This window comes from Alosa pseudoharengus, unplaced genomic scaffold (genome assembly GCF_046254945.1).
Source record: "Alosa pseudoharengus isolate Yale_2024_CS ecotype anadromous, Long Island Sound unplaced genomic scaffold, YU_APseudo_1.1 YU_APseudo_1.1_scf_10, whole genome shotgun sequence".
Classification (NCBI taxonomy): Eukaryota; Metazoa; Chordata; class Actinopteri; order Clupeiformes; family Clupeidae; genus Alosa; species Alosa pseudoharengus.
The window spans coordinates 39,076,085-39,089,875 of record NW_027468565.1 but is presented as its reverse complement, the minus strand read 5'-3'; the positions used below and the strand labels follow the sequence as shown (position 1 = coordinate 39,089,875).

The following is a 13,791-nucleotide window of genomic DNA, read 5'->3' as shown; positions in this document are numbered from 1 at the left end:
CCATGATAAGAGAAAAGAGGTGACGAGGCAAGACGATAATACCATATTCGTGTCCACGTGGGTGATTTGACATGGAATTATACTCTCATTCCAGCATAATAATCAAGGAACACCATGGGCGCAGCAGCACTTTGATATCATGCAGCACCTGAAAATAGTCCCCGTAGGCTAACTTCCAGCAACAAGGTTCAGCTGCAGCAGACGAATTGCTTAGTGACTGGATTATTACGCCTGAGTGAGAGTATAGTTCCGTGTCAAATCAGCCTAGAAAATCGCCACGCTTCATTTTCCGCTGGTCTTATTACACTTTCTAACTTGAGAGGAGACAAGTTTTAAATAGGAAAATTACTGGAAATATTAGTCACTTTTAAACGTGGTGCTAGCAGGGAAGATGCTAATGGTCTAATCCGATTCAATGATCTATGCTAGGCTGGAGCTAAAAGTGGTATCGCCAGACTCAGAGAACGGCTGGATGAACTGGAGAAAGGTAAAACTCAATTGTTTAACTCAATGGGAGGTGGAAAATGAGTGTAATTCCCCAAATGGTGGAATATCCCTTTAAGATTTTGGTACACTTGTGTTCATAAGTCCCCAGGAAAAGTAGCACCAAGCACAGATAAGCATTTCCTCTTGAAATACGAGTTGTGGCTTACTCTGCGTCCTCGTGGAGTAATGAAAATAATACTGTAGGAGGTTATTTACAGGTTGGCAGTTTGTGTTTGGTTAGTATTATTACACCAGTATCATATTACACCTTTTTGCATAATCCATAGTAATGACAGTAATAGTTAAAAGTGGATTACTTCAAGCTGTTTTCATATGAGCTCTACGTACATTCATAGCTTTCAAAACCTCCGTGGCAAACTTCACTCTGGTATGAGGTGAAACCTTTCCAAGCCCTCAAACAAAGGAAGGGTTATGTAACAGAGTTTGGGTTTGGGCCAACAGAAGTCCAAGACAAACGAATCTAAGGTCAACGTGTTCATCCACAATCCTTTGTCAGTAGAGTCTTCAGGGAGCTTAATTTAAAGTGCTGACACGGTCAGACTGTCAGTATATCAACGTGGAAGTCTGTAGAGGGCAGAGTTTTGTTTTTACACTTTTGGCTGCAGCATGGACGGCACTTTAGTACAGCGCCACATGAGGTATGAAATGGTATTACAAGAGAGAAAAGAGTTACTTCACATTCTGTTGTTATTTCTTGGAGTGTAATAAAATAAGACAAAAAACCTACAGATAGCAGTTTGCAACTGTCAGAGCAGGATTGAAGTCTTAAATAGATAGATAGATACTTTATTGATCCCCAAGGGGAAATTCAAGAAATAAAGTTAGGCAATGTAGGAATTCCCCTTTTTATCAGTTTCATTAGCCATTTAGTGCTAAGGGAGTTCCAAATGTGTCTACAACCAATAAAAAGAGGCGATGCTCCTACCCATGACAACAACAGTACAATGTTCCAGGCATGCATCAGCATCGTCAGATACTATTTTCCTTACTGTGTGTCACTGTGGCAACAAAGTGAGTTTGAAACCGTTAAGTAGTTAAAAAAGCAGTTTAAAGTAAAAGCGCTACATTGTGTTGCTGGAGAGGACAGGGGTCAGTAGAAATTGCTACATTGTGTTGCTGGAGAGGACGGGTCAGTAGAAAGCGCTACATTGTGTTGCTGGAGAGGACAGGGGTCAGTAGAAAGCGCTACATTGTGTTGCTGGAGAGGACAGGGGTCAGTAGAAAGCGCTACATTGTGTTGCTGGAGAGGACAGGGGTCAGTAGAAAGCGCTACATTGTGTTGCTGGAGAGGACAGGGGTCAGTAGAAATTGCTACATTGTGTTGCTGGAGAGGACAGGGGTCAGTAGAAATTGCTACATTGTGTTGCTGGAGAGGACAGGGGTCAGTAGAAAGCGCTACATTGTGTTGCTGGACAGGGGTCAGTAGAGCAGGATGGAGTTCTTCAGGGGGCAGATTTTAAGGGGGCTCGGGCTGCTCTTGCCCTCTTCATACATACCCGGCGAAAAGAACGCAAATACCCTCTCTGTGAATTTGTCTCTGAACGTGTGCATAACGGAGCAGTCTGTGGCGTTGAGGAAGGTCACTTTGCCTTTGTCGTAGTCCAGCTCCACGGTGATGCGCTGTGGCTTGGACCGCACAACCAGACGAGTGCGGGGGGATGTCTGTGCCCAGTAGTTGTCGCTGTTGCACAATCCGATTACCCAGAATCCCTCAGCGGGGTTCAGAAACACCGTGTCCTTCCTGTTGATGGACTCACGGGCGACCCCGATGTACCAGTTGGTGCCCTCGCCCACGTCCACATCCCAGGAGTGCTTCCCCGACGTGAAGCCCGCCGACCCGAGCACTGCCATGCGGCTGCTGCAGCGCTCGTGGTTGCTAGGCACCGGACGCTTTTTCCCATAATGCACACTGGTGAACTCATCGGAAAGGATGAGGTTGGCCTGTGCTGTGTTGGGATCCAGATACAGAGGACCTAGAGGGAGACGGGGAGTGGAGCATATTATTACACCACTAGTGAAATCAGCAGAGGCGGACAGAGTACACAGCTTCATTACTTGAGTAAAAGTACAGATACCCTTTGCTAAATTTTACTCAAGTACAAGTAAACGTACAACAGTCAGATGTCTACTTAAGTAAAAGTACTGAAGTACTTGTTTTTAAAAGTACTTGAGTATCAAGAGTACAAGAGTAGCCTACATTTTCTAAATATTGCATTACTACTGCCACAGTGCTAACATTTATGTACAGAAACATCCTACATGGAGTTATAAATTTTTTTAATGTTAATACCTTGGAGAATGTAAAAGGAATTAAAAGTAAAATCAAGTCATTTTCATCTTTCATCTTGCCAGGGATGGGCAGTATTTCTAATACATGTATTTAAAATGCGTATTTCAAATACAATATACTATTTTGTAATTGAAACACTTGAAGCGAAAACTATCATTAACTTGTTCAGAAAATTGAAATAGTCTGGCGAGGCGGGGCCACAGGTTGGCACATTCTCGTGATGGACCTGCTGCGTCTTCATCCATTGTTTCGTCCATGGTTTCGTTTCTTATCTAAATCTGACCATGGAGTTGACTTTGGCGGAAAGCTGAAGGTGATTGCTGACAGGCTGTCCCAATCAGTGGCGCCTGCACAATCCAATCACGTTTGAGAGAGAAACAACAAATTGAGATTCCGAGATTTTTCTTTTTTCCTTTTTTTTTAGAAGAAGTAACGGGTACTCACGGTTATGGATAGAAATGTAGTGGAGTAAAGAGTACAATATTTGCCACTCAAATGTACTGGAGTAAAGTCATGAGTACTCCCCAAATATGATACTCGAGTAAAGTACAGATCCCTCAAAACTGTACTCAAGTAAATGTACTCCGTTACTGTCCGGCTCTGGAAATCAGCCAGCAACTCCTACCATGGAGCAAACTACGAGGTGATTTGTTGGGGGTCGAAACATTTACACACTGTGTAACTATTGTGCTGCCCATGTGTATGTGTACTGAAAAGGTTCACTAGTTTCCATTGCATAATTTGCAATCGGCCTACTATCATAAATCTCGCTAATGTTCTTACATTATACTGTACTGAATTGTACAACACTGTTAAACAGTGTTTTGATCCCCTTCCTCAAACTATTTCTTCCACTTTCTTTGCAGGCTTGTGCAAAATTTCAGAATTGAATTGAAACTGGCTCTTAAATTTCAATTCAATTCTTGAATTTCACTTGCATTTCAATTGAGGTAAAAAACAGGAAGCAGAATTGCAATTCGAATTGTGCACAACCCTGCTTCTTTGAGATGGAAGCAAACCCCACCGGGTAGTTTGCACGCTCAAGTGTAGACCCTGGGGGCCTCTGGGAACTGGCCTGGCAGCATTCTAATGCCCTGTGCAGTCTCACTCACAGTGATGAGCCATGTCCGCCATCTTCTTCCACACGTTGTACTTGAGTGAGCTCACGTGCAGTGCGGAGTCGATCAGAGCCTCGCTGAGCACCTCTGGCTCCTGCATGGTGTAGCGCAGCCTGGAATCCACATGGGAGAATGAGGGAGGATGAACACGTTCATTTTAGACACCAGTGAGAGCTGTCTTCTGTGGACTTTCTTTGTGTAGACATTAGATTATATATAGTTATAGTTTCAGAAAGACATAATGTGTAGTGAAATAAGAATGAAGAAGTTAAAACACAGATATTCACTAAAACTGAATAAATATATTGAAATAGCTGAGTGATACTAATTCCTAGTGGTCAGAAGTACTCTAACATAACTATAGTGTGGGAACATGTTAGAGAAACTGTATGAGCTGAGTCAGGTGTTGGTATGTGGTGGTAAACCCTCCAGAAGGAGGCCAGTCCATTTTTGAAAAGATGATAGATGAGTGTGGAGAGTCATACCTGCTTATAGTTTTCTTGTAGTCCTTCAGGGGAATAGGAGACACATCAGGATATTGAAAGAGATAAACAAAGCCAATCCTGAAAATTCATATCATTGTAATATCATTGCATTAATAGTATTTCACATATTTTATATTATTTTAAAATAACATACTTTTAGAAACTTGATGTCGCTGTTGTTCATGGTTTCATCTGCATCTCTTATGATTGCGGACAGATCTTCCACCTGCTTACAAATGTCGTCCAGCTTGGTCCTCACCCTCTCGGCCTTCCTCTCCTCCTCCTCTCTCAGCAGGGTCAGTCGAGCAGCTTCCTCCTCCCACAGGAAACCGTGCAGCTTCTGAAACTCCTCCTTTATCAGCCGCTCCGTCTCATCCGCCTGGGTCTGCAGCAAAGCCGACAGAACATCAGCAGAACTCAGACACAACTCAGAACATCACCAGAACTCAGCATTGTCATGTGAAGACTGCAGCAAAGCAGACAGAACATCACCAGAACTCATCATTGTCATGTGCAGCGAAGCAGACAGAACATCACCAGAACATCACCAGAACTCTTCATTGTCATGTGGAGACTGCAGCAAAGCCGACAGAACATCACCAGAACTCATTGTCATGTGAAGACTGCAGCAAAGCAGACAGAACATCAGCAGAACTCATCATGGTCATGTGAATACTGCGGCTTTGGTATTAGAGAGGTGCAGAGAAGCACGGAATAGAAGCAGGATTTGTGGTTTTCATCTGCAGACACAATGCAGATGCACAATGCAGGCTATCTTTGCTCATAGGACCTTGGGAGCATATGAGGACATACATGTATGGAGCATGGGAACACAGTGATGCCCTATAATGTAGACCTCCGTCTCCCTACAGTGATGCTGGTTGTGCTACCTTAATGTAGACCTCCGTCTCCCTACAGTGATGCCCTATAACGTCACGCTGGTTGTGCTACCTTAATGTAGACCTCCGTCTCCCTCCAGTTGTCTCGGACTCGTTCAAGGGTGCTGAGATGATTAGACAGCGAGGTGTACCTGGGAGAGATGCCAGCCTTAAAGAGAAGAGAACACACAGAGTCAAAATGGGCATTTGGGGAAAAACAACCTATTTTAGAGTTGAGACAACACACTTTTTTATGACGTGTGGGGGGGCACTATTGCCTATGGCATGGGCCTTTTGCACATCAGGCAAGGCATAATCAACTCTGAATGATGTACAGTGCACATGTTTTGAGCAACATTTAAACAGTCATTCAGAGACAATGGGCTGTATTTTGGGTCACCAGCGCATGGCGTAAAGTTCGTTATTCACCGGCGCGAAGTTGAATTCGTTATTTTGCACCTTTATTTTTTAAGCATTGCGCCCAGGGGTGTGGCAATTAACAACCTAGGGAGGGACCTGGCGCATTGTCTAAAAATCGCTATCATACACCACCTAAACCTGGTCAGAAGTCAATGGCGAGTTGTTCATATGCTATTTTAAGAGCGCATGTCAACAGTCATATTGGCAGGTGCACGCACCATCCTTCTATCATTCATGAACGCACACCAGCGCACCTCCATGCAAAGCATTAAAAATTGCACGATTACAATGGTAAACATAATTAGAATAAAGATATTACGAAATACTGTACATCTCATGATGAGTAGTTATTCACCATCATTTGCAAATTGGTAATGATGGTTAAAAGTGATTAGGGGAGAGGCGAGAGACAGTATGGAGCACAGCTGAAGACGCACTGTCACGAGATATAAGCAACTCCTCTGCAGGATAAATGTTGTTTTATTCAGTCATTTGAGCAACATTAGGGTAAGTGTTGCTTTTTCCAGCCTATGTTTTCGATGGTAACCCATTGTCAGTCAATAGTGAAAGTAACTGCATATAACTGTCTTGTCGTTGACTGACTCCTTGATGAAGTTAGTTTCACTTTGCCAATGAGTTCAAATAATAGACGAGTGCAAATGCGTGAAGGCTATGCTAGGTTTTAGTAAAGCATGGTTTTAAGAATGACTATTCCATACGGTCTCGCAAGCAGCCTCCTTCAAATGCGCCGGTTGACCGAGGTGAAGTTAGTTTGATATTTGATATTCGGATATTCGACAGATATTAAAAAAAAAACATTATGCGGCCGGTTTCACCCCGTGTTTGCAGACAATGTACAAACAGATGACCTGTCTACTTGCTCCCAACCGACCTTACCGACCGTCTAAAACGTACCTTCTGAATTACCTTCATAGTCTTTTTTGTCAATAGCTTTGACATCATGTGACCTAGTGACTCCAAAACAATTCAAAATAGTTATCCTATATGGGACTCATCAGACACACCTCTTTTTATAGTCACTATATGCACACAGTATTTTATATGAATATTTTAAAGAAAAGACCTTATTTCCCATAAGAAATGGTCTCCTTTTTTCAATACCTCCCAAGCCATGTGACCTAGTGACTCCAAACCAATGCAGAATATTTATCCTATATGGGACTCATCAGACACACCTCTTTTTATAGTCACTGTATGCACACTGTATTTTATATGAATATTTTGTTAAAAAAATACATTATATCCTATATGAATGGTCTTCTTTTTTCAATACCTCCCAAGTCATGTGACCTAGTGACTCCAAACCAATGCAGAATAGTTATCCTATATGGGACTCATTGGGCACACCTCTTTTTATGATCACTGTATGCACACTGTATTTTTTATGAATATTTTAAAGAAAATACATTATTTCATATAAGAAAAAGTCTTCTTTTTTTCAATACCTCCCAGGTCATGTGACCTAGTTACTCCAAACCAATGCAGAATTGTTATCCTATATGGGACTCATCAGACACACCTCTTTTTATAGTCACTGTATGCACACTGTATTTTATATGAATATTTTAAAGAAAAGACCTTATTTCCCATAAGAAATGGTCTCATTTTTTCAATACCTCCCAAGCCATGTGACCTAGTGACTCCAAACCAATGCAGAATATTTATCCTATATGGGACTCATCAGACACACCTCTTTTTATAGTCACTGTATTTTATATGAATATTTTGTAAAAAAAAATACATTATATTCTATATGAATGGTCCTCTTTTTTCAATACCTCCCAAGTCATGTGACCTAGTGACTCCAAACCAATGCAGAATAGTTATCCTATATGGGACTCATCGGGCACACCTCTTTTTATAGTCACTGTATGCACACTGTATTTTATATGAATATTTTAAAGAAAAGACCTTATTTCCCATAAGAAATGGTCTCCTTTTTTCAATACCTCCCAAGCCATGTGACCTAGTGACTCCAAACCAATGCAGAATATTTATCCTATATGGGACTCATCAGACACACCTCTTTTTATAGTCACTGTATTTTATATGAATATTTTGTAAAAAAAAATACATTATATTCTATATGAATGGTCCTCTTTTTTCAATACCTCCCAAGTCATGTGACCTAGTGACTCCAAACCAATGCAGAATAGTTATCCTATATGGGACTTATCGGGCACACCTCTTTTTATGATCACTGTATGCACACTGTATTTTATATGAATATTTTAAAGATAATACATTATTTCCCATAAGAAATGGTCTCCTTTTTTCAATACCTCCCAAGCCATGCGACCTAGTGACTCCAAACCAATGCAGAATAGTTATCCTATATGGGACTCATCTGGCACACCTCTTTTTATGGTCACTATATGCACACTGTATTTTATATGAATATTTTGTAAAAAAATACATTATTTCCTATATGAATGGTCCTCTTTTTTCAATACCTCCCAAGTCATGTGACCTAGTGACTCCAAACCAATGCAGAATCGTTATCCTATATGGGACTCATCGGGCACACCTCTTTTTATGGTCACTGTATGCACACTGTATTTTATATGAATATTTTGTAAAAAAAATACATTATTTCCTATATGAATGGTCCTCTTTTTTCAATACCTCCCAAATCATGCGACCTAGTGACTCCAAACCAATGTAGAATAGTTATCCTATATGGGACTCATCGGGCACACCTCTTTTTATGGTCACTGTATGCACACTGTATTTTACATTAATATTTTAAAGAAAATACATTATTTCCCATAAGGAATGGTCTCCTTTTTTCAATACCTCCCAAGCCATGTGACCTAGTGACTCCAAACCAATGCAGAATAGTTACCCTATATTGGACTCATCAGACACACCTCTTCCTATAACCATTGAAAGCACACTCTATTTTATATTAATATTTTAAAGAAAATACATCGTTTCCTATAAAGAATGGTCTCCTTTTTCAATACCCCCCCCCCCCCAAGGGAAGTGACGTAGGGACACCAAACCAATGCAGAATATCCTTTATGGGACTAATCAGACAAACCTCAAATTAATATAATTTTTGCACATACTATTTTATAGTACCCATTTATTTCCTATGGAAACTGTGTTTTCTCAATACCTTCCATATAATAGTAGATGCCAAATCATTTTTCATATTTAGGTGTGTCTGATAAGTACCCCATAGCAGAACAGTTCTGGATTGATCTGTGTTGTCTAGGACCCCTTATATGGCAGCTATTGAGCATAGGAAATAAATTTTCCATAGGAAATAAATATGATTCTTTAAAAAAATTAAATATAATAGTTCATGCAAAATATTATTTCACATTGACGTGTCTGACTAGTATCACATAGCAGAACAGTTCTATGTTGATCTGTGATGTCTAGCGAGAAATAAGCTTGCGAGGTATTGAAAAAAGGAGACCATTCATGATGGCAAATAATGTATTTTCTTAAAAATATTCATATAAAATACAGTGTGCATACAGTGACTATAAGAAGAGGTGTGTCTAATTAGTCCCACATAGGATAACTATTCTGCATTGGTTTGGAGTCCCTAGGTCACATGGCTTGGGAGGTATTGAAAAAAAGTAGACCATTCCTTATGGGAAATAATGTATTTTCTTCAAAATATTCATATAAAATACAGTGTGCATACAGTGACCATAAAAAGAGGTGTGCCCGATGAGTCTCATATAGGATAACTATTCTGCATTGGTTTGGAGTCACTAGGTCACATGACTTGGGAGGTATTGAAAAAAGAGGACCATTCATATAGGAAATAATGTATTTTCTTAAAAATATTCATATAAAATACAGTGTGCATACAGTGACCATAAAAAGAGGTGTGCCAGATGAGTCCCATATAGGATAACTATTCTGCATTGGTTTGGAGTCACTAGGTCACATGGCTTGGGAGGTATTGAAAAAAAGACAGTTTCTTTTGGTAAATAATGTTTTTTCTTTAAAATATTCATATAAAATACAGTGTGCATACAGTGACTATAAAAAGAGGTGTGCCCGATGAGTCCCATATAGGATAACTATTCTGCATTGGTTTGGAGTCACTAGGTCACATGACTTGGGAGGTATTGAAAAAAGAGGACCATTCATATAGGAAATAATGTATTTTTTTACAAAATATTCATATAAAATACAGTGTGCATACAGTGACCATAAAAAGAGGTGTGCCCGATGAGTCCCATATAGGATAACTATTCTGCATTGGTTTGGAGTCACTAGGTCACATGACTTGGGAGGTATTGAAAAAAGAGGACCATTCATATAGGAAATAATGTATTTTTTTACAAAATATTCATATAAAATACAGTGTGCATATAGTGACCATAAAAAGAGGTGTGCCAGATGAGTCCCATATAGGATAACTATTCTGCATTGGTTTGGAGTCACTAGGTCACATGACCTGGGAGGTATTGAAAAAAAGGAGACTGTTTCTTATATGAAATATTGTATTTTCTTTAAAATATTAATATAAAATACAGTGTGCATACAGTGACCATAAAAAGAGGTGTGGCTGATGAGTCCCATATAGGATAACTATTCTGCATTGGTTTGGAGTCACTAGGTCACATGACCTGGGAGGTATTGAAAAAAAGGAGACTGTTTCTTATATGAAATAATGTATTTTCTTTAAAATATTCATAAAAAATACAGTGATCATAAAAAGAGGTGTGCCCGATGAGTCCCATATAGGATAACTATTCTCCATTGGTTTGGAGTCACTAGGTCACATGACTTGGGAGGTATTGAAAAAAGAGGACCATTCATATAGGATATAATGTATTTTTTTTTACAAAATATTCATATAAAATACAGTGTGCATACAGTGACTATAAAAAGAGGTGTGTCTGATGAGTCCCATATAGGATAACTATTTTGAATTAGTTTGGAGTCACTAGGTCACATGATGTCAAAGCTATTGATAAAAAAGACTATGAAGGTAATTCAGAAGGTACTTTTTAGACGGTCCCTAAGGTCGGCTGGGAGCAAGTAGACAGGTCATCTGTTTTCACATTGTCTGCAAACATGGGGTGAAACCGGCCGGATAATTTTTTTTTTGAATATCTGTCGAATATCCGAATATCAAATATCAAACTAACTTCACCTCGGTCGTTGAATGCCAAAATACCGATGCATTTATTTGACATATCGCGCGTTGCGCCGTTAAAGGGAATGACAGATGTCATTCTCATTGGTTTAAAATGATGTTTATTTATTTATTTAAAGAGGAATGCCTCTTGAGATGTGGCATCTCATTTTCGAGAGGGTCCTCGATAGGACTGGACAAAGACAAAGGGACAAGATACTACAGTACAGTACAGTACAACATACACATTCACTCACATACAGCCCCCTTCCCCCAACCCCAACCCAACAGCTCCCATTCCCTAATAATACATACATATACACGTATATACAACAAGCATACATCTACATATCCACATATATATATATACAGAGACACATATATGTATGCGCACAGTACATACATACACATATACGAAAATATAGACACGTACGCTCACATATCTATAACAGGGCATATTGACAGATCAGACAGATCAAAGACACACAAAAAGCATTAATGAAAACAGTTACAACGGTTACTTGCTTTCAGATATGTGAACAAAGATGTCTTGAAGCGACTCAAAGATGTAATTGATCTTAAGGCCCCAGGCAGGCTATTCCAGTCAAAGGGAGCCTTGTATTTAAATGAACGCCTGCCGCTTTCTTTGGAGATATGTGGTACTGTAAATGATAGATATTCGGTGTGCCTCAAACTATAGTTTGTTTGGTAAGGTATTAAATGTTGTTGCAGGTAGAGTGGATAACTAAGATGTATGCACTTAAAAATAAGCTGGAACCAATGAAACTGTCTCCTGGCGTTAAGTGACAGAATATTCAATGAATCATACAGGATACAGTGATGCGTCCTGTATGAACATTTCAACACAAATCTACAAATGCTATTAAAGACAACAGTCAAGGGCTTAAGATAGGTCTCAGTGGAGTTCTGGTATACTACATCAGCATAGTCTATAATTGGAAATAATAATTGCTTCACAATTCTCAACCTGATCTTGTTAGGCCCCAAACACACCCATATGACTGATTAAAATACCTAGGAACACCTTGTTACGCCATGCGCTCCACTTTTGAGAACGAAACCCCTCCCAATGTGAACTGGACATCCTACTAAATTTGAATAGACTTTTGACGAGTGACGATGCACTTTAGAATGTCATGATAGGGCCCAATGTCTTTTCAGGGAAGACCTCAAAATATTTCAATATTTGCCAAACAATGCCTAAATGAATTCTGCATATATTTAAACAGTATTTAGGTACATCATGGACTAAAAACCATGATTAAGAAGTCCCCAGACTGTTGGGCCACTGAAGTCCTGTATCGGGGCAGGAAAGGGACCACATTTCACTCTCATTACTCTAGTCTCCTCAGTTCCTAAACATTTACTGTACAGGATGTTTTTAAATGAAGAGGTGGAGCAGCACGGTGGTAAAAATGCCCCCTTCCCAACTTTTTTTGAGACATGTTGCTGACACATGTTGATGTGTTGTCTTTGGACCATTTAAATAGGGTTGACATGATTTGTAAATCATAGCATTCTTTTTTATTCACATTTTACAAAACATCCCAAACTGCAGTCTCTCACCTTGCGGTCTTTGGCTGCATCCGCGATGGCGCAGCACTCGTGGTTTTTGTGTTCCTTCGACAGCTGACAGACGAGACAGATTGGCAGTTCGTCTCTCTGGCAGAAAAGCTTGTATGTCTCGTTGTGCGCGGCACAGACCTCCTCCAGTTTAATCGTGGCAGCGGCCCTCTGCTCCAGCTGGAACCTGTCCGCGGCGATCTTTAGCGCCAGGTTGATGGGCGGCCGCTGCGTGATCTCCAGCCGGCGGCAGATGGGGCACTCGCGCGCGCCCTTTCGCTCCCATAAGTCCTGCAGGCACATCTTACAGCAGCTGTGTCCGCACAGGAGGGTCACCGGATAGTTGAACACCTCGCAGCACAGAGGGCACACAAGGGCCTCCCTAGCCATAAGAATAGCCTCCATTCACGCTCTTATTGTCGCTATTCCGTTTTAGTAAAACTGGCACCTGTCTTTTTGGCTGGATTCCTTGAGTCCTTTTGACAAGGACTTGCACAACGGGATGAACATGATTTACAGTTAGTGATGTCATCACTTCCTCATACTTATCTCATCCTTGCTCAAAGCTTTTAGTTACAATCTGATCAAAACAAACAAACAAACAACAAAAACTAAATCAAAAATAGACTATTACAAATGCTGGATGTCTTTGAATATTTTATTTATTCTAGAAAAAAGATTATGTACAAAGATTGTTTCTATTCCCCAACCAATGGCCCTTCACAGATCCAGATTATTGTGGCACACTATATAACTACTCAGAGTAGGTAGATGGCAAAGAGGTAGCTTTAACCAGTTAGTAGCTAATGTAATAACATAGCACAATATTACACATATTACGGTGAAAAGATTAATATAAATTGATGTGTTTAATTATTAGAGTGGATACAACTGGTTTGTAAAATAGGTTAAAGGGAACAATGTGAATACACGGCAGGGGAACAATGTAAATACACTGCAGGGAGGGAAAAGGTCACCTTGGTTTTTCCCCAGTTTGTTTGTGGTGTCAACATTTTATGTGCATTTTGTTTCACTGCATTAGAAAGCAAAGGATTTACTTGCAGTTACAAGGTAATATGTAAATGTTTTGAACCTATGAAAAGAGAGTGAGAGAGACAGGGAGGAGAGCACAAGAAAAACATGAAGAAAAAGTCTAGCTGCATCAAAACGTCTCCGTATCATAAAACACATTCACAAACAGCCATTCTGGAGCAATGATGCATTTATATATACTCTGTGATTTCCCCCATGGTGGATTAATGCAAATTATTAGTAATGTTTTATTCACCATTTCTCTTTAGAAAGGCTACACATGACAAATGTTATAAATAAGGATTTGCCACCAAATCTTTCATCGTCTTCAAAATGTCAACTTTAA

General features: G+C 39.9%; 1 protein-coding gene across 1 annotated transcript; it reads right to left on the bottom strand.

Annotated features, from left to right (window-relative positions):
* Positions 1–1,277: 1,277 nt before the first annotated feature.
* Positions 1,278–12,818, bottom strand: LOC143138879 (zinc-binding protein A33-like). Its single transcript, XM_076299317.1, has 6 exons — positions 12,417–12,818; positions 5,352–5,447; positions 4,555–4,785; positions 4,401–4,423; positions 3,910–4,028; positions 1,278–2,480 (listed from the first exon to the last, which is right to left on the bottom strand). Exons 1-6 carry the CDS (start codon positions 12,816–12,818, stop codon positions 1,927–1,929), a joined length of 1,425 nt encoding a protein of 474 aa, XP_076155432.1. The 3' UTR covers positions 1,278–1,926.
* Positions 12,819–13,791: the final 973 nt, after the last annotated feature.